The sequence below is a fragment of the Sprattus sprattus genome (assembly GCF_963457725.1).
Source record: "Sprattus sprattus genome assembly, chromosome: 2".
NCBI lineage: Eukaryota > Metazoa > Chordata > Actinopteri > Clupeiformes > Clupeidae > Sprattus > Sprattus sprattus.
In genome coordinates, this window is record NC_137921.1 from 18,679,720 (window position 1) to 18,701,426 (window position 21,707).

Sequence of the window (21,707 nt, forward strand, 5' to 3'; positions counted from 1 at the left end):
GGGTTCGAAAGGTTAAGCTGTTGATGAGCGATTCAACTTTGGATCATTTAGGAAGGCGCACTTCTAAACCTGTGTATCTTGACAGACCTGTTCAAAAGATTGTCGTGCTGCTTGAAGCTCAATAATGCTGTACTTTGCACAGTTTGCTATAGGGTTATAAAAGTTTGAACCATTTATGATTTTTTTTTGAGTGAAATCAGTTCTGATTCGGTGGGAGTGTAACTGTTTAGATTTTGTTTTGTTATTTTTTGTCTTAGTTTTTGCTTGTGGTGATTATTTTCGTTTGATAAGTTTGTTTTACCTTTTGTCTGTCATGATTGGGTTTAGTTTATAGGAAGTGAGGTCATGGGGGTCAGGGGTCACACACACACCCTTATTATGGTAGCGTTCATTACACCTGACTAGGAGACCTAAGACGCCGGCTCGCGGTCGTGCTAGTATACCGCTGAGTCCAAGCTGATGAATGTGATTGCGTTTACCTTGCCTCATTTCCCCTCTCAATTGTTATGCAGCCAACGAGGTATGTTTGTCTATTTATGATGCTTTATTTCTTTGATTTCTTTGGGTTTGATTGTTTGGTTTGATTGTCTGTTGATTGTGTTTTTACTGCTTTTAACCAGTTCGACGTTGGATTACAACTGAATTAAAGAGGAAAAATAAATCCATCAGTAACTGAAGAACTTTGGCCTTGCGTCTTTCCTGGAGGGGAGTGATAATTATTTTTCCTGAAATGTACATGCTTTTGTGATTATCTTTAACTTGTGATTATACATTAACATATACTACTTTTCTTTCTTACTTTTTTCACACCTTAATTTAATGTCATTACGCATTTGATACATCTATGATAATGGCCTATTTGCCTTACACAGACCAGTTTATAATAAACGTTGTACTGGAGTACAATTGACCAGTACCATAGTACCAGAACTAAAGTCCAATGAATTTAGTCTCAAATGATTCTGTGGTTTGGAATTCTTTCTCACTACATCCATCTCTTGAGCACAGGCCAACAGGATATTCTACATCCTTGTTAGCATTTCGGCTTTGCGGCCTAAATAAAGTATACAGACAGCGACTCTCCTGCTCTCTTTTTCCTCACCACCATTGCTCTGATGATGGTGATAATCATCATCATTATAATACCTGTGATATATATCTCGAGATGATCGTGCTCACTGAGTGAACAGGCCTTAGGTCAGTTTTATCCCGTCATTATCCCTCATCTGTGACTCGCTTTGGGATTAAAGTACTGACCCACTATCAGCAATCAGGGAACTAGTATCATCATAACTCTACCATGCAGACAGACTGCAATAACAAAAGGGTCCTTCAGGAACACTTTATTCTAACCCTGCTTCATAAGACGGACATAACCATGATTCATGACATGCAGGGACACTGCACTAAAACATGGCTCAGTCCTCCACAGACTACAGTGCTGACCCCGGGCAAAGGGTCAAGCATGAAATGCAAGTTCTTCTCTGGGGAAAAAAAAGAACACTTAGCTAAGTTGTGATTAATGACAGGTGAGGGGAGGCACGACAGCACACGTCCACATTGGAAACGTAGAAATCACTGCATCCTTCACAACATTTTCATCTGAAATAAGGTGTTAAACTGGCCCAGGCTAATAGCTAAGGGAATAACCGCATAGTGGTGGTCACCTGATTCCGACTAAGACCCTTGTGAAGGATAGTTGGGAGAGGAGCAATGTAACTAGGCTCTTGTTATAATAGAGTTACTTGCCACAAACATGTCCCTTAATATGAGATTTCCTTTAATGGAAAACATCAATGATAAACAAAACAAAAATAAATAAATAAATAGAAAAACATCTTAAATAAATCTAAATGATGTGCATGTCAACAAATGTTCTAAAATGCTATAAAGGGGTTTTTTTTTGTTCAAAAGATAAGGTTATGTAGATTTACTTGTAGCAGAAAGTACAAAATGTTAGTGAGCCTTGACAAACCTTGCCACAATTGCAAACACTCAACTGAAGGGTAAGTCAGCTCTAAGACCAAGGTCTTTAAAAGAGGGCTCTAGTTACGATTGGGTCTCGCTCAAATTACAATGTTATGATAAAACACTCTCTTTCTCTCTCACACACACACACACACACACACACACACACACACACACACACACACACACACACACACACACACACACACACTCTATCTATCTGTCTCTCACTCCAACACTCTTTAAGTCTCCTGAGAACTTCCAATGCAGACAGGGTTTTTCCCCCCTCTCTCTCTTTCTGTTCCAGAAGTCATTGAGTAGCTGTTGTATGTCAATGGTCCAGACCTTTCCTGGACAGCAATTTAGCCAGAAAGAGAGAGAGAAAAAAAGCGTGGCTTCTCTCTCTCTCTCTGCCCCTCCCTCTCTCTGAGTTTTTCAAAGAGGGCCTTCCATTGAGTGTCCACAAAAGGCGACGTTAGCTGAGACCAAGCCTGATGAGTCCCTCTCCCTCATTAGGCTGGCCAAACCATCTCTACCTCGTCTTCTTTCCCTCCCTCTTTCTCTTTCTTTTCCACCCCTCTTTTTTTGTTGTCGGTGAGAGAAGTGACCAAAAAAAACAGCCTCAAAGAACACAGGGGTAGGAGGGGGGTGGTGGTAGAAAGGGGTAGTTAAGCTGAAAGAGGAGAGTGGTGTATGTGTGTGTGAGAGAAAGTGTGTGTGTGTGTGTGTTTGTGAGAGTGTGTGTGTGAGAGAGAGAGAGACAAAGTGTGTGTGTGGAGGGGGGAGTACGTTGTCCTGTATTCATCTGTGTGTGTCTTATAGCTACTCTGGTGGCAGAGAAGAGAATGTAGAAAGAGAGAGAATAGGATAAATTGTAAGGAAAGTGGAGAGACAGAAGGGGGGGGGGTGAATTGTAAGAAAAGTAGAGAGAGAGGGAGAGAGGAAAAGACAGCTTAAAACAGTGCCTTTCTGCAGCGCAGTACTGGGTGACTCCTCTCACTTCAAAGTAGTTTTGTGTGTGAGTGTGTGTTTGGGGGGGTGGTATTGGCTTTCTCCGGTCAATGCTTTCAGAGATTAGGGGACTAGTATGTGTGTGTGTGTGTATATGAATGTGTGTGTCTGTGTGTGTGTGTAAGAGAGAGTGTGTGTGTAGGGAGGCGGGCAACAATGTGAACACACTAATTACACCTAATTATATATTCCCTCTCCTCGTCAACGCCTTCGGCCAGAAATTGAGTTTGGTTCACGCAACAAACCCACCACGTTCCTAAAACATTCCCATCATCCGCTTGTGACCTCAGCCTATGTTTTTAGGAAAGAACATCTTTACGGGGTTCGTCCTTGTGTCTCTGGAGTACCAGGACCTCCCAGGTACCTCCTCCAGGGTACCCCCAATCATGAACCCCTCTCTTCCCAACATGGTGACTCCTGTGGGGGCAAGCAGGCCTTTGCACCTAGGTCTCCACTCTGGAGCCACCTCCTTGTTCAACTACTGTTTGAAGAATAAGACATACTGGTACTGATACTGATACTTTAGAAGACTCCAGGCCAATGCCTTAATAGAACACAGAAAAGTTATAACAGTGCATTTACAAGTAATAAATAGCAGCTCTGATAAGACTCTAAAAGGGGACTAAACTTTGTGAGGGTCTGACTAATTTGCTCTCTCTTCCTTTCACGCCTGCTTCCTGTCTTTCTACCTCCCTCCCCTTTTCTCTCTCAATCTCTCTCCCTCTGTTTTTCTCTCAATCTCCCTCCTTCTCTTTTTCTCTTAATCTCTCTCCCACTCTTTCTCTCTCAATCTTTCTCACTCTCTTTTTCTCTCAATCTATCTCGCTCAGGAAGGTTGCTTTCACATCCCCTACCATGACAACTAAGCTGACGATCACTGTGACTCGTCCCCACTGGCAGCAAAGGGTGACACGAGGCCCTACCTCAGTGCCCCTAATCAGCCAGGAGAAACGGATGGAAAAGGAAAACACCAAATGCACCGGAAATGTGTATGTGTGAGCGTGTGTGTGAGTGTGAGTATGTGTGAGTTTGTGTGTGTGTGTGTGTGTGTGTGTGAGTATGAGAGTGTGTGTGAGTTTGTGTGTGTGTGTGTGTGGGTTTGTGTGTGTGCGTGAGAGTGTGTGTGAGTTTGTGTGTGTGTGTGTGTGTGTGTGTGTGTGTGTGTGTGTGTGTGTGTGTGTGTGAGAGTGTATGTGTGTGGGTTTGTGTGAAATCCTTCAAAAGACGTAAACAACTGTGTAGATCTAAGGCCCATGTGTAAAGATGCCCAAGCAAGTCTGTTGTCTTTTGGCCTGTGTCTGCCCTTTAGAGAGAGTGTTATGTATGCATTGCAACTGTAGAGGGCAGCAATGAAACATTTTGATTGGCTCCCAGTCTGAGAGTGCCACCTCGGTCTTATTACTAAATATTAATTAACAACAGGAGAGGAAGACCGATAGATTGGTACATATGCACATATATGTATGTATAACAGGAAAGAGGAAAAAGATAATATAAAATTGGTGATGAATTTCCTAGGCAAGGTTGGATGTGTTTGCTGGAATGAGTGTGTGTGTGTTTGTGTGTGTGTGTCTGTTAGAGAGGGAAATATTAGCATGGCTAAGGTTAAGTTAAGATACATAAGCAGCCACATATGTACTTTATGTGTCTTTTTATAAGAGAAAGAAGAAGTCAAGTCACAATTATTTCTACATTCATATTTTAAAACACCAGGAGAGGTGAGGAGGAGAAGAAGAATTAAAAAAAAGAAAAAGAAAAGAAATAAAGCAGGGGGGTGGAGACAAGCAGGTGAATAAGGAGGGGTCCTTGCAAATCAAAAGTTAATTGAACGGTGAAGACGTCAATGTCTGGGGGATTAACCCCTAAAATCAGAAGAGATAAGGTCACATAGGTCCCCACTCTCTGTCAGACACACACACTCCCACACACACTCTTTCTCTCTCTTACACACCACCTCTCACCCTCTCTCTCTCGCACACACACACATACACACACACACACTCACACATACACACACACACTCTCATTCAGTCACCCTCACACACACACACACACACACACACACACACACACACACACACACACACACACACACACACACACAAAGAGGTTGAGACACATAGGGCCATCCCAAACACCCTTATTTGGGTCAGGCATCATTGAGGACAGCCTAAAACCAGATGTCCAAACAAAAGGAGTGCTGGGGGCTGGGCAGGAGTCCTGAGAGGAGAGGACCTAGGAGCTCTGATCAGGATAGACCGCATGGGGCATGGAGGACGACGGGGGGTTGGGAGGGGGTGCGAGGTTGGTGGTGGTGGTGGCTCAAAGACCCACAGGTTCTCGCAGACCACAAGCCACAGGCGCTGACCCAGAAAGTTCCTGTTCAGCCCACCTGTGTGAAAAAGACATATCTCCCCACTGAGGGAGGCCAGTGGTGGACAACACATCGGCCATTATGCTCTTAACAACACCATAGTTTCATATCCACAAAGCTTTTTCACACGAAATTGGTTTCAAACTTAAGGTTTTATTCACTTCAAGACCCTCAAAATCCAGTAATCTCAAATAGGGTAGCAGGCAAATTTCCTATTGTTCCACGGCAGGCCCACTAACTAACTGATATACTGAGCCGTACGCGTGTAACCTGCATTGTGTAGACAAGCACAGTCTCGCACCAGACTCAAACTCGCACATGGGAGGCGGGCGTGCTAGCGAGGAGTCTAAAACCAACAGGTGCTAGCATCTGGTCACTATAGTGGTACGACTATTAAGTCTGCGTGGGACAATCTGGGACACCACCTTCCATGGGACCATGTGATACATCATCAAACATGTGTAACATTTACTTTGTCCTCTTGATTCCACAGCACATCAGTTAAGACATAGAAGATACCACAGTGCTGTTTGTCAAGCCAGAGGCACATCTGCACAGCTCTGATGATGACTAGTGTTACACATGCGTCATTAGAGTAACGCTCTAATATTCAGCTTGTGTGTGTCTCTAAAACAGTTGAGGGATCAACGGACCTCATTCACAAACGCAGTTTTTGGGATTCGTTCTTAACTAAGAACAGGATTTAAGAATGCGAACAAGCAGTCGTAGATTGGAGATTGGCTTGTGCCCATGTTCTTAAAGGCACTACACAAACATTGCAAATGGCATTAAATACATAAAGCACGCAAATCTATTTATGATTGCAAATTCAGGTGCATGAGAACACACGTGCAATTTAAGAATCACTGCACAGCTAAGAAAACTTTGGCGGTTTAAAGGTGCATTAAGGATTAATAGCTATTCGCTAAAGGTATGCTAGCAGCTAAAACTAACGAAATCTCTTGAAATGTGCTGACTTTGACATTATGACAAACTAATTACTCAACGACTGTCCTTACACAGTCAAACATCAATCATGTGCAACACAAGACTAAGCAAGACGGCAAATAAGCTACTTACTAGATCGGCAGAAGGTAATCAAAGTCAGGTCGGCGGGCATCGGCAGGCAAAACTACAGAAGGCAGTTATATGCCTATCGACCCTGCTATGCCATTGGCACGGACACAATTCTCCATATTAAAAGTCATTGTAGCGCCCCAATTTTTTTTAAGCTGTTATTTTAAGGTTAAACTGCTTATCCTAACCCTAATCCTGAAGCATAATTGTTGCATATTGTGCCTTTAAGAACACATTTCCACGCGTTCATGAATCCGACGGGGATCTTTCTTATGGTTGGTCTTACAAAGTTTCTTGAGAAGATATTTAAGAAGAATGAGGTCCAATGTTTTTCAATTTACAATCATTGTATTTCGGGTGTCTGTATGCATATGTGTGTTTTTGTGAATGTGCAAGGGGGTGTGTTTGCGTGTGTGACTGATATAAACCAAAACTCCATATTAATGTTTCTCCAATTCTGTTTTAAACAAGAAAAAATCAACTAAAATGTGTAAGAATGTGCTTGTGTATGTGAACGTGCGCGTGTGTTTGCATGCAGTAAAATGTTTGGCACTGATTCAGTGATTATGATGCTGCCTCTTTCTCACAGACACAGACACAGACACAAACACACACACACACACACACACACACACACACACACGTAAACACACACACACACACGTAAACACTGATAATTACCCCGACTGGCGGCCAGGCCTCACAGATACCTGCTTACAATAATGCCATTAAATTGCAAAGCAGTTGCAAGCGTCGCTGCCTTCCCTGCCTCTCGCTCACTTTGAAATGCAAGCAGGCCTGTCTCATTCCTCCCTACCTACGCTCAGGGCTCTGAAAGCCTCCCTTTCTCTCTCTCTCCTCCTCCTTTTTCTCTCTCTCTCTCCCCTCTTCTCCCTTTCTCTCTCTCCCCTCTTTTCTCTTTTCCTCTCTCCCCTCTCTTCTCTCTTTCACATACTCACTCTTTCACTTACCATCTCTCTATTTGTCTCTGCTTTTGCATCTCCAGGTACGATCAAAGGTGCCTTTTTCCCTCTCATGCTGGTCATAAATGCGTGTAGGTGTGTGTGTGTGTGTATATAAATGTGTGTGTGTGTGTGTGTGCGTGAATGTGTGCGTGTATGTAACACCAAGGTAGACAAAAAACACATCAAAAAACAACGAGCCGGACACCGAAGCTAGAGAGGGAGGAGTGGATGGACAGAGTGAGAGAGGCCAGATAAAGAGGGAAAAAGAGAGGGAGAGAGAGAACAGATGAATGAACAGGAGGCGAATGACTTTGTCTTTACCTTGAGAACGTGGATGAAAGGCACAAAGGTAGCCCTCTGAAGACCATTTTTGTAGAGCTCTGAAAAGACAGAGAGAGAGTGAGAGAGTGAGAGAAAGAGAGAGAGAGAGAGAGAGAGAGAGAGAGAGAGAGACGAAGAGACAGGAGGGGGGGAGCGATAAAGAGAAATATATATATAGAGAGAGAGCGATGAAGAGAAAAAGAGAGAGAGAGATTCAGTATCATCACTGCTCTTTAGCCCCTAATAACATCATTGTCCTCCTCTGATTGGCAGATAAAGTGGCTATTGGTGAGGTCCAGGACGGGAGGGGATGAGAGACAAAAGGGACGAGGAGAGGCAGAAAATGAGTTTCTCTCTCTCTCTCTCTCTCTCTGTCTCTCTCTCTCTGCTGGCTTCAGTGGCTGTGTGGACGGCCAGGCGGCCCCACATGAAATTCATTACATTCCCAAACAATGAGACACAGACACTATGCTCCCTCAGTCTACACACACACACACACACACACACACACACACACACACACAATGACACTGTCGCCAAGCTGAATACACCGCCTCAATTAGCTCAGCGAGAGCAAATTACATCTGGAGCATCCTGCTTACACACACACAGACACACACACCTGGTCAAGCTTCTGAGGGCCAAAGATGTAAGAGAGTGAGTTGTGATCATAATGTGTGTGTGTGTGTGTGTGTGTGTGTGTGTGTGTGTGTGTGTGTGTGTATTCTTGCGACTGACTGAGACAGCATTTGTGTGCGAGTTTGAAATGTGAATATGAATATGTGATCTGTGGCAGGAGCAGAGAAGGATGTGTTTTTTCATTCAGGATTTCAGGATTCATTTTAGGATGTGATTAAGGCATAACAAAATGGAGTTAAACACACAACCACACAACCACACATGCAGGCGCACACGCAGGCGGACACACACACACACACACACACACACACACACACACACACACACACACACACACACAGACAGACACACACAAAAACACACACACACACAGACAAACACACAAATCATTTCTAATGGCTGCTACAGGAGAACACACTGGCCTGCAGGTTTGGTTTTTAAAACTCAGTGCTTTGCTTTCCTGGGAAAGTACAATGGTGGAGCAGGCTGCAGATTTAACTCCCAATCAATAGCCTCCAAGGACAGACGGCTCACAAGTCTGCTCAGTGCTTAACCGCTTCCCTTTATGCCCTTTCATCAGGAGGATCACTACGTTCTGTTAGGAAATCGCTTAGACTCCACTTTACTACACAAATCTCTCTCTTTCCCTTCTTTATTTCTGTTTCTCTCTTTTTCTTGATCTCTCACTCTTTCGGTCCCTCTCCCCCCCCCCCCCCCTCTTTATCTTTCTCTATTTGAACCACAGTTCTTGATTTCCTACTTATAGACATACAGTGGGGAAAATAAATATTTGACCCCCTGCCGATTTCACAAGTTGCAAATAATTGCGTGATCTATAATTGTAATGGTAGGTCAATTTGAACAGTGAGAGACAGAATATCAACAAAAACATCCAGAAAACTGCATTTTACAACAGATATGAATTTATTTGCCTTTGAGCACGGCAAATAAGTATATGAACCCCTACCAAACACAAGAATTCTGGCTCCCACAGACCAGTTATGTGCCCACGAGGCACACAGATTAGGCCTAACAAGGTACACCTGATCTCACCTGGTGACGTATCGGTGATCATCCGAAACGTGCAGGATAACCCCAGAACTACAGGGGGGGCTTGTGAATGATCTCAAGGCAGCCGGGACCCCAGTCACTAAGAAAACCATTGGCAACACACTACAGCATAATGGTTTGAAGTCCTGAAGCACTTCTTCCTTGACAATATCATCCCCACATTCCCATCTCTCCATCCCTCTTTCCTCCTCTCCATCTCTCTCTTCCTCCTCTTTCTCTGCTTCTCGTCCGGCTCTCTGAGGGGCCAGAGAGGAGTGCGGGGACAAACACTCTGCAAAGAATCCGGAAAAAGAGCATCTCCCTCTATCCTTCTTTCTCTCCCTCTCTCCCCCCCCTTCACTGTCTCCACACATCAATGGCTGAGAGTGTCTAGCAGTCTTTCATCTGTGCGCCGACCTTCCATTAGTTGTCTAATTAAAAAAAGAGAGAAGAAAAAGAGTCTAAGTAAAGCGTTGTTAGCTCCCACCACCGCCGGCACTATTAAAGTTTCTCTCGACGCTACACGGGCGCTTTGTTCTACGCCGACCGCCATCGCCGTCACCCCCCCAACCCAGTCGGCCCTCATCGGGGCCCTAATGTCAGGACAGCACGTCTTTATGCAACACCCGCATCCACAACAAGGCCACTTGATGCGTGCAGGTTTGTTTGGCGGAGTAGATTGGTGGGGGGGGGGGGGGGGGGGGCACAACAGTCTCGTTCCACCCTCCCCACCCACCCATGCTCCTGGCTGTCGTGAAAAGATGTCAGAAGGACGACACTTCACTTCCCCTCATCTCTTCATCTCTCTCCATTTCTCCGTCCTTTGTTTTGTTTTTTCGTAAATAGATGAATTAGAGCATCTAAGCTGAGCTGTAGGTAAATTGAAAGCATTTGAATACGCAATGAGGAAGAGGAGAGAGGGAGCGAGGAAGGAGAGGTGGAGCGAGGGAGGGAGGGAGGGAGGGAGCGCAGAGGGAGAGATTAAAGAGTTACTCACTTCTATTCTTCATGCTCCGCTATAAAATGATCCGTGCCGTTTTGTAACCGGCTGCGTCACTCAAAACAACAACAATCGCTTTAATGTCAGGTGTGTTAAGCCTCGAGGAGATGCAGCCCCAGCGGCTAAATGGCAAGAGTAAATGAGGGACAGTGTGTGTGTGTGTATGAGTGTGTGTGTGTGTGTGTGTGTGTGTGTGTGTGTGTGTGTGTGTGTGTGTGTGTGTGTGTGTGTGTGTGTGTGTGTGTGTGAGCATATGAATGAGAGTGCTTTTATATGAGAATAAAAAAGAAAGAGTACATTTGTTAGACCTATTTACCACTTTTCCTCCCTTAGTTGAAAAGCCTCCACAGGTGAACACCTGACACTGGCTTAAGTGTGTGTGTGTTTGTGTGTGTGTGTGTGTGTGTGTGTGTGTGTGACTTTGAAGGTCAGTGTCAAAAAGAGCAAAAGAGAGAATATACGCAGAGGGCCAGCGGGGAATAAAAGCCTGGTAAATGCCATTCTCAAGGACATGTGATCTCATTTCCTGACATCTCCCACTGGGCACAGAAACCTTATAGTTATCCAATTCCTCTGATTAATCTGTTTCCGTCTTACAAACAGATTTCAAATTACTCAAATGACATGTTTACGATTCTTGAAAAATTGTCTTTGGTGATAGATTGTTTATCTGTGCAGATAAGGGAATAATATAGAACGACCAAAAGGGTAGGTAAGAAAAAAGAGAGAAGTGCAATGGAGAGCAAGAGAGAGAAAAGTCAAAGAGAGAAAAAATGGAAAGGAGGGGTGATCTTAACTAGAGAGCAGTGTCACCCTGACCCCACTCCAGATTACAGAATGCACACCTTAAGCATGTAGAGAGGAGAAGAAAGAGAGGCTCACACAAAAGAAGGGAGAGGTCAGAAGAATAGAGACTCTGACATTGGAGAACGTGCAGAACCGGAATAGAACTTGAGAGGAGATCAGACTTGTCCTGACTTTATGGTACACGTAGGAAAAGAGGGGAAAGTGCAACTCACTGTGTTTCACCAAAGGAGTGTGAAGAAGGACAGGCATGCACACGTGCACACGCACACACACACACACTATTAAGATCTAAAGTTAAACACTGCACAACGCAAACGAAACACAAAACACACACACACACACACACACACACATATATTCATACACAATCAACTCTAAGAGTATGATCCTCACCATCAGGTGGGCGGTTGGAGGTGGCCACCACCACAACACCAGACCGGAAGAGAGTCCCAAACAGCTGCTTCAGGATCATGGCATCTGCAATGTCTGTGACCTGAGAGAAAGAAATATGTATAAAATATATATATACACAGTACTGTGCAAAAGTTTTAGGCAGGTGTGAAAAAATGCTATGAACTAAGAATGCTTTGAAAAATGTAAACAATAAATGTTTATTTTAAGACTGAGCACAGCACAAAGTTTTTCTTCCGGGACAACGTTGTACTTTGCCTGGCTGAGGTTTGTTAAAGACCATAAGGATTGAACCAAAGCGGACTGGAGGTTCTTCTAAGTTGTTGGGCAAAGCTGAAAATTGGACTCATCAGAGAAGACGAACTTAGAAGAACCTCCAGTCCGCTTTGGTTCAATCCTTATGGTCTTTAACAAACCTCAGCCAGGCAAAGTACAACGTTGTCCCGGAAGAAAAACTTGCTTCCTTTTGCTCTGACAATGTTCCCCAACTCTGAGGAGTGTTTTTTTCCGGCAGGGCAATGCTCCATGCCACACAGCCAGGTCAGTAAAGGTGTGGATGAAGGACCACCAGATCAGGACCCTGTCATGGCCAGCCCAATTCCGAGACCTGAATCCCATAAAATGTTAATTTTACTCAAACACATACCAATAAATAGTAAACCAGAAAAACTGATAATTTTAAAGTGGTCTCTTAATTTTTTCCGAGGCTCTATATATATATATACATACATATATATATATATATATATATATATATATATATATATAGAGAGAGAGAGAGAGAGAGAGAGAGAGAGAGAGAGAGAGAGAGAGAGAGAGAGGGAGAGGGAGAGAGAGAGAGAGAGAGAGAAAGAGATAAATAGATAGATAGATAGATAGATAGATAGATAGATAGATAAGGTAGTCATAGATGAGTATACAGGCAGACAGACAGACAAACATACATATAGACAGAAAGAAAGAAAGACAGATAAAGAAAGAGGGGGGGGGGCAGAGATAAACCCCACACGGAATGACGAGAGATAATCTTAAATCTACTGGTTAGGTCTGATTAGAACATTACGTTTGCAGTAGTATGCCTCTCTAACAAGAAGAGATAATTATGGTGAGGGTTTCAAACACTCAAATACACAAACACACACACAAAATATAGGATTAGACATCTGCTAACAACCAAACAATTATTCCTGACAACAACATGGATGCACTCTCTCTTCTCATGTGTGTGTGTGTGTGTGTGTGTGTGTGTGTGTGTGTGTTTGTGTATGAGTACCAGGTGATTCTATTTTTCTAGATTGACCAAGGTCTCCTATCCAATCCATCACAAATGAATGGCAACCCAGCCAAATAGCATACACACACACACACACACACACACACACACACACACACACACACACACACACACACACACACACACACACACACACACACACACACACACACACACACACACACACACACACACACACACACACACACACACACACACACACACACACCCATATGTATGCAGCCACTTCACCTGACTGCAAAATGGCCATGTGGACAAGCGGCTTTCTGTCGCAAATGAGAACAAGTGGCGCCGCCGGTGAGACGGAGCTAATCAAGTCACCGCGGCGACAAAGACAAATAAATAAATAAATCAGAGACGCGGCAATGTGAAGGCCCCAATCGCTGCTACAATGGCAGCCAGATGGCCTCCAACACACACACACACACACACACACACACACACACACACACACACACAGATGTATCCACTATTGTGCAGTGGAGGGGCTTGGCATGGCCGTCCCTGAATCCTACAAAGCCGGAGGACGAGTGGCTGTTTCATTATTACCACCATCATCATCGTCGTCGTAGTCATCACCGCCACTACAGTCACGGTCGACATCCTCCTCTTCCCACTTATCTTCATCACCTCATCTTCATCTTCATTACTGTCATCGTACGCTCGGTGTCCTGCTGCATCGTCTCTTCGTTCTCGTTTTTTAAAAATACACACTCTCTCTTTCTTTCGGCCACAAACACACACTTCTGCAGGGGATGAGAGCTGCAGGATTACAAACAATAAAGTCTCTCCATCTTTTTACAACTCTGTCTATCCATACATGTATCTACCTATCTATTTATCCATCCATCCATTATCGATTTATATATCTATTCATCCCATCAATGTTTATATTTATCTATCCATCCATCCATCTATCTCTACCTCTCCATTCTATCTATCATTATCATCATTCACTATGTCTGCACCCTCTATCCCTCTCTCCTTCCCAACAACTCACTCTCTCCTTCCCAACATCTCCCTATCTCCTTCCCTCTTTCCCAACATCTTCCTATCTCTTTCCCAACAACTCCCTATCTCCTTCTCTCTTTCCCAACATCCCCCTTTCTCCTTCTGTCTTTCCCAATATCTCCTTATCTCCTTCTCTCTTTCCCAACATCTCCCTATCTCTTTCTCTCTTTCCCAACATCTCCCTATCTCTTTCTGTCTTTCCCAACCTCTCCCTATCTCCTTCTCTCTTTCCCAACAACTCCCTATCTCCTTCTCTCTTTCCCAACCTCCCCCTATCTCCTTCTCTCTTTCCCAACATCTTCCTATCTCTTTCCCAAAAACTCCCTATCTCCTTCTCTCTTTCCCAACATCCCCCTTTCTCCTTCTCTCTTTCCCAACATCCCCCTTTGTCCTTCTCTCTTTCCCAACATCCCTCTTTCTCCTTCTCTCTTTCCTAACATCTCATTATCTCTTTCCCAACATCTCCCTCTCTCAGGATGTTGTAGTTTTGTATAAGGCGCAAAAGAAGTGCTTCTCTGTGCCACAAACTCTGCAGGAGTGATTAATGTGGAAGACATGCTCTGCGGCCAGCACACAGAACACCAACCTTCACTCTCCACAAACTGTACATGATCTGCTCTGTGGCAATGAGTAATATCAGAAGTTCATTAGGGCACTGTATGTGTGTGTGTGTGCCTGAGAGAGAGAGAGCGTGTGGTAGTGTCACCCCACTACTTCACGTGAATAAACACACACACTCACACACACACACACACACACACACACACACACACACACACACACAACACGCACACAAACACACACCCATACACATACACAAGTGCAAGGCTGAGGAGGGCACGTACGTGTGCCATACCCTGAACATATGGTGTTTTTCTTCAACTGAAGTATCCTCTATTTTACCCCATCCAGCTCCATTAGCCCGGGATGGGGGGGGGGGGGGGGGGTGTCTGCCCCCCACAAGGGTAAAAACAAAGGCCCAGGCGTGGGGGCCTGAAAGAAAAACTGCGCTTCTTCTAGCTGTACCCCACCACCCCACCCACACATCCCGGTTTCAAAAGGAGTCGGTTAATTATGACCTTTTCATCCAACCTGTATTTGTTTTTCATGCAGGCACTAACGCACTTACGCGCTCGCACACACACACACTCATACACACCGAGTGTATTGATTGCAGGATTGGGAACAAGAGAGGGAAAGAGAAAGAGCGAGAGAGAGAGAAAGAGAGCGAGAGAGAGAGGGGGAACCGCTTAGTTGCAGCACTTGTGCGTCGTCGTTGTGAGCGGCAGTGAAAACAAATGGCTGCGGATATTTAAATGAGCATCCAATTACGCCGGCAGAAAAGCAGTCACTTTTGTGCAATGAACGCCGGTGCCAAATTAAGATCTTTTGATCCCCCCATGACACCCCAACACACACACACGGAAACACACACACACACACAAAGAGAGAAAAACCCTCCTTTTTACTTCCACGACTCCGCCGACCGGCAATTTCAGCCAACAACTGGCTGAGGGTTCGAGACAATGGCCGCCAAGACGTTTGTTTTCTATCTCCTTTCCCCCCCGCTCTTTCGGTCTCTCTTCTCGCTCTCCTCTCCTCCCGCTCCCTCGATCCTTGTCTCAATGCCTGCCCACTCATTAGGAGAGCGCCAAGGACAAAAAAGGGGAAGGCTACAAATTACTGATAATGATGAAGTGCTAAGGCAGAGAATGGAGTAATGTCATTAGCATTAGAGAGACCGAGAGAGAAAGAGATAGAGAGAAAGACGGAAAGAGAGAGAGAGAGATAGAGATGAGGATGACCTGCTCAATCTCGTCGCCCCGCGCTACCACTCTCTTAAGAAAGTGTGTGTGTGTGTGTGTGTGTGTGTGTGTGTGTGTGTATGTGTGTGTGTGTGTGTGTGTGTGTGTGTGTGTGTGCGGGGGTACATGCACACTCCTCATCTGCATAGCTGAGTGGCCGATGACTCTGATTGGTGTCGAGTCTTACCTATGCATCACAAAAACAATGTGTGTGTGTGTGTGTGTGTGTGTGTGTGTGTATGTGTGTGTGTATGAGAGGGAGAGAGAGAGTGTGTTTCTCACATCGCCACTGGCATCATCCAGAGACAGCACAGGTCCAAACCCACAGGTACACACACTCATACACAAAGAGAACATGAAAGAATTGGTGCAACGATTTCAATTCTGCACCGTAAATAAAATAAAATACTAAATAGAAAAACTAAAAATGTACCCTTCATTTCCTTTATACTGAGATCAAAAGAGAGCAAAAGGAAGCAAGTTTTTCTTCCGGGACAACGTTGTACTTTGCCTGGCTGAGGTTTGTAAAAGACCATAAGGATTGAACCAAAGCCGACTGGAGGGTCTCCTAGTTCGTCTTCTCTGATGAGTCCAATTTTCAGCTTTGCCCAACACATGGTCGTCTGATGGTTAGACGGAGACCTGGAGAGGCCTACAAGCCACAGAGTCTTGCACCTACTGTGAAATTGGACTCATCAGAGAAGACGAACTAGGAGACCCTCCAGTCGGCTTTGGTTCAATCCTTATGGTCTTTTACAAACCTCAGCCAGGCAAAGTACAACGTTGTCCCGGAAGAAAAACTTGCTTCCTTTTGCTCTGACAATGTTCCCCAACTCTGAGAAGTGTTTTTTCCAGCAGGGCAATGCTCCATGCCACACAGCCAGGCCAGTAAAGGTGTGGATGGAGTATCACCAGATCAAGACCCTGTCATGGCCAGCCCAATTTCGAGACCTGAATCCCATAAAAAAAACTCTGAAATGTGATCAAGAGGAAGATGGATGGTCACAAGCCATGAAAAGAAGCTGAGCTGCTTGAAAAGTCTTGCGCCAGGAGTAGCATAAAGTCACCCAACGGCAATGTGAAAGACTGGTGGAGAGCATGCCAAGACACATGAAAGTTGTGATTTTAAATCAAGGTTATTCCACCAAATATTGATTTCTGAACTCTTCCTAAGTTAAAGCATTAGTATTGTGTAGTTTAAAAATGAATATGAGCTTGTTTTCTTTGCATTATTCGAGATCTGAAGACACTGCATCTTTTTTGCTATTTTGACCAATTGTCATTTTTCTGCAAATAAATGATCTAAATGACAATATTTTTATTTGAAATTTGGTAGGAATGTTGCCAGTAGGTTATAGAATAAAACAAAAATGTAAATTTTACTTTAACACATACCAATAAATAGTAAAACCAGAGAAACTGATAATTTTGAAGTGGTCTCTCAATTTTTTCCGCGGCTGTATATACTGAGCACAATATTTAGACAATGACAAAAGCTAAGTGGTTTGTGTGTGTGTGTGTGTGTGTGAGAGAGAGAGAGTGAAGACAACTGTAAACTCACCTGAAATTCATCGAAGCACAAGAGGCAGTTCTCCTGACTGATCTCCAAGGCAACCGGCGCAATAGGGTCGTAGACTGTCATTTTGCCGAGGCTCCGTTTTGGCAGGGATTGCTTCAGGCGATGGATCCCTGTAAGACACACACACACACACACACACACACACACACACACACACACACACACACACACACACACACACACACACACACACACACACACACACACACACACACACACACACACACACACACACACACACACACACACACACACACACACACACAATGGATTCCCCTCAACAAATAAACTAGGTAAAGTTATCCGAAATCCATTCTGTTTATTTGTGAAGAACCAAAGCAGACTGACGTTTGTGTATGTCCAGCATGAAGGCGTTGAAGTGGACCCTCTTTTTCCGACTGTTCTCAACGTGAGTGTAAAACATATCCATCAGCATGGTTTTTCCAGTGCCTGGTTCAGAAACAAAATAACACTCATTGCAACAACACTCTAGACAGTCAGGCAAACAGTCAGAGTGACTGATAGAGTCAAATATTGACTCTAATAGTGACTCTAGTCATGGAACTTTTAACTCTTAAATACATTTTATTCCGTATTTCTATCTATAAAATTGGATTACTTTCAGTTGACAAATATCTGAGCTGGAGAGATAATGCAATAAATAATTAAGTTTGTTTGTTTGTTTTAAAAGGGCGTAAGGAGAGGCTTTTTGGGGAGGGTGGGAGGGAAGGAGGGGGTTTGTCTCAGACACTCAACACACACAAACACAAACACACACACACACACACACACACACACGCGCACACACAAACGACAAATTCTACAAAATCTACCTAACTCTGAAGTAAAACTGGAACATGACATCTTTGGGAAAAGTAGTTGTCATGGAGACTAATTGCAACATACCTACATTTCCATGGATGTAAAAGCCCTTGGGTGGTTTAGGCTTCGGGGGCAGCTAGGATCACACACACACACACACACACACACACACACACACTCACACACACACACACACACACACACACACACACACACACACACACACACGAGAGAGAGAGAGATTAGAAGCCATAATTTCTCAGTTCCTACAATGGAATCATAAATACCTGGAAGACATCCAGCTTAAAGACATCAATTACAACATGACTGAATTTGGCCCATTACTCCTGAAACTCAACATGAGTTTCCCAAAGACAATAAATCTTAGCGGTTACGAGTGTTCTCTAGGAGCGATTCTACAAATGTGTATTATTTTGTTCTCACGCTTTGCCCAAACAAGCACGTAATGCGAACAATTGTGACCTGGTCTTACGTAGTATTTAACAGAAGCTATCCATCGAAACAGTGCTGAAATATAACTTCATTTGGTGATACAACTGGCCTTCGAACTTCAAAGGACTTACATTGCAATTGTCTTAAAGGGGAATAAACTTTAACATCTACATCTATAACATAATAATAAACCATTTCCGAGTTGGCCTGTGATACACACACACAAATAATGCTAATAATTTAAAACGTATAATATTTCATCGTATTCATATTTATTTGTTGCTTGACGTATCAACATATTAGGTCCAACATAAACCTGCTCTTTGCCACTTGCATCTGTCCTATAGTGAGTGGGATGCTGCCTGGCCAAGAGCGCTTCTGGGTATCCTTGAAGAAGGACTATGAGGATGAGGAAGAGGAAGAGGTGTAGGAAGATAAGTAAACAAATAATGGTCTATGGCTGATTTTGATGCAGCTCGTGTTTTGTAGGTTAAATATTACTACGCTCTCACTGTTTTTCTTTTTAAAATATTTTGTTTTACTTTTATTTATTATGTGGGTTTTTTTCTCCCTGATGGAACTTCACTCCGCTACCTCTTCCACTTTCCGTACCAATCTGTTAGCCAGAGTTAGGCCCTACTGAATAGGCTACAATCTGAAATACAGTTTAAGTCACACTACAGGTAATATAACAGAATTGCAACACAACCCTCATAGACGCTGGCAGAGTGTCTCAATACTGTTCCTCTGCTGCGTCTATCCGGTAACTGTGTGTCACATTCCGTTCCGAGTCAGTTCAGAGAACCCTTGTCTCTGCTCTTCTTGGGTCTGTGGTGGGCTCATCAAGCACAAACAGCCATGGACAAATGCATATTCAGAGCCAAAACAAGAGGAGCGAAGAGAGAGATGGCAAGAGAGAACAAGAGTGTGGTGAGTTAGTGAGATGGAGAAAGAGCGCAGCGAGAAAGAAAGAGAGAGTGGGAGAAAGAGAGAGATGGAGGGAAAATTAGAGCAAGAGAGATAAATAGAGAGGTGGAAAAAGCAAGCACTGGATGAGTCTGAATGAGAGAGAGAGAGAGAGCAAGAAAGAGACAGCGACAAATAAAAGGGGCGAGAAACCAGAGCGCAGCCAGCCGTGTCTCTCTGGCATGACAGCGTGTGACTTCTCACTGACTTCCAGAACTCTCCGTGGCCAGCAACTGCGCGGTGGCAGCGGGCCCGTTACGGCAGACTGGCCAAACACAGGGACTGGACTCAGAGCGGCCGGCGCACTCAACTTTAGCCCAGGGGACTGCACGGCCAGGGGCCACAGCCATAAGGGCCGCTGGGGCAAAAAGTTCATTTGCTGACACTCTGCCAAGCAAAACCTCTGAAGAGTTGAAAAACAACTTTTATCAGTTTATCACCTTTACTTCTTTATCATATGATGATATCATAATCATCAGTCATGGAACGGCAATAAGAAACAGATAAGAGCTGAGTAAATGTAGGCTGTGTAGTCTGAATTTAATTGCCTTACAGTTTTTGTGGGTGCAACTTCACCAACGCTCTACTTGACAAAGTTGCTGCCTATCGGCATTATCACCAAGCAGTTGAAGTGAGCAAGAAAAGATGCACATGCCACGTCTGAACTAGTGGATGGTGACTTCAAATAAGAGACAAATATGGGAGCGTAAATAGGGTTGATAAAAGCCAGAGAGTCTCTTCTCCCACAGAGACAAAGGCGATGGTGCACAGAGCCAAAGCTCTCTCCCAACGTCGCAGTGTGACCCAATTCAAGCTCAAATAACTGCATAAGAGCTGTTGTGTGTCTGTTTGTGCGTGCATGTGAGTGTGAGTGAGTGTGTGTGAGCGAGTGTGTGTCTCCCAGAATTAAAAAGTGAAACAAAAACACTGTCCCAGACAATGGTGACCCCCTCATTAACGTGGAGAGAGCAGTCGCGGAAGGGTGGGAGTTTGGGATGGGGTGGAGAGGGGGTCCCCATTTCTCCGCACAGCAGGGGGGCCGGGGACCGCCCCTCGATCCAAAGGTCCCGTTAGGTGGTGTGTGTGTGTGTGTGTGTGTCTGAGACAAATCCTCTCCCTCCCTCATACCCTCCCTTAAAAGCCTCTCTATGACCTATTAAAACAAACAAACAAACGGAGCCCCAGGAGGTGAGGGCACAGAACAGACAAAGCTTTGTGACAGTGGAGCAGACCCCTTCGCTCACATCATCAGATCCGTGCTGGGGTTGTTTATGGGCGGCTCCCTGTGAAAGTAATGACACTGGGTGCTTTTCTGTCTAATCTCCGGTGTGCGGGTGCTGCACAAATGTTCAGCTCATGTTTTTGTAGTCTCTAATAAAATATCCAGTTGTGGTGTTTTAATTAATCAAGACAGTGGTCAACAAGTAACAGTGATTTGTTAATGTTATCTTTTAGTATGATCAGTTGGCAAGGCCTTTTTTGAACATTTTCAATCTCATGTCACACAGTTTTGTCTTGGCTGGAAGGAGCTTAGACAACTTTTTGGGCACAAATAAAGCAAACTCAAGGTTGGTGTCAACGTATCTGATTGTGGCATTAGTAAATGGAATTGCCTACCAATGACAATCGTTTCCTCAGAGACTTGTTTTCTTAGGTAACATTGTGGTCACACCTACCTCTACAAGTCAAGACAATCAGTTGGTGCAACTGCATCAGAGTTTCAATTCTCATACCTGTTCGGCTTCGGTCACTTGAGTTTTGTGCTTTGAGTCACTTGCTTTCGAATCTTCAACATGCCGTTGTCGATTTACCTGAATGTCCCTGTCGCTCACCTTAACTCGTGGAGTATTGTCGTATGCCCTTATAACTCTCTGCAACTGCTCTAACTGAAGAAGGACGGATCTCTGGTGTCTGTCCTCTCGGAGTGAACAGGACCTGACCATACTATCGTAGTAGTCCAGAAGGCCACTGGACTTCTGTGCAGCATGGTTAGCGGTTGCAGTAAACTCAGACCCTCTCCCTGTTGTGCAACCTGCAGAAGACATGGCAGACACATCATTGTGGAAGCATCTCCAAATGACTTTTGTTCTAGCTTAGACAATCAAGTCATTGGTATTAACATGGTCTGTTAACCGGCAACGTTAAAAAAAAAAC

At 44.3% G+C, this 21,707-nt stretch overlaps 1 protein-coding gene across 2 annotated transcripts in view; it reads right to left on the reverse strand.

Moving 5' to 3' along the window:
- The window catches only part of afg1lb (AFG1 like ATPase b), a 40,404-nt gene that overhangs the window by 18,287 nt on the left and 410 nt on the right, over window positions 1-21,707 (reverse strand). Inside the window, exons 2-7 of one of the 2 annotated variants that reach the window (XM_080860478.1) lie at window positions 21,386-21,585; window positions 18,219-18,270; window positions 17,661-17,762; window positions 17,295-17,422; window positions 11,606-11,705; window positions 7,717-7,775 (exon numbers count right to left, since the gene is read on the reverse strand). In XM_080860478.1, the coding sequence (XP_080716604.1) occupies window positions 7,717-7,775; window positions 11,606-11,705; window positions 17,295-17,422; window positions 17,661-17,762; window positions 18,219-18,270; window positions 21,386-21,585 (641 nt within the window). Of the gene's footprint in view, window positions 1-7,716; window positions 7,776-11,605; window positions 11,706-17,294; window positions 17,423-17,660; window positions 17,763-18,218; window positions 18,271-21,286; window positions 21,586-21,707 lie in introns of both variants that reach the window. The other variant, XM_080860477.1, reaches the window with a different exon arrangement.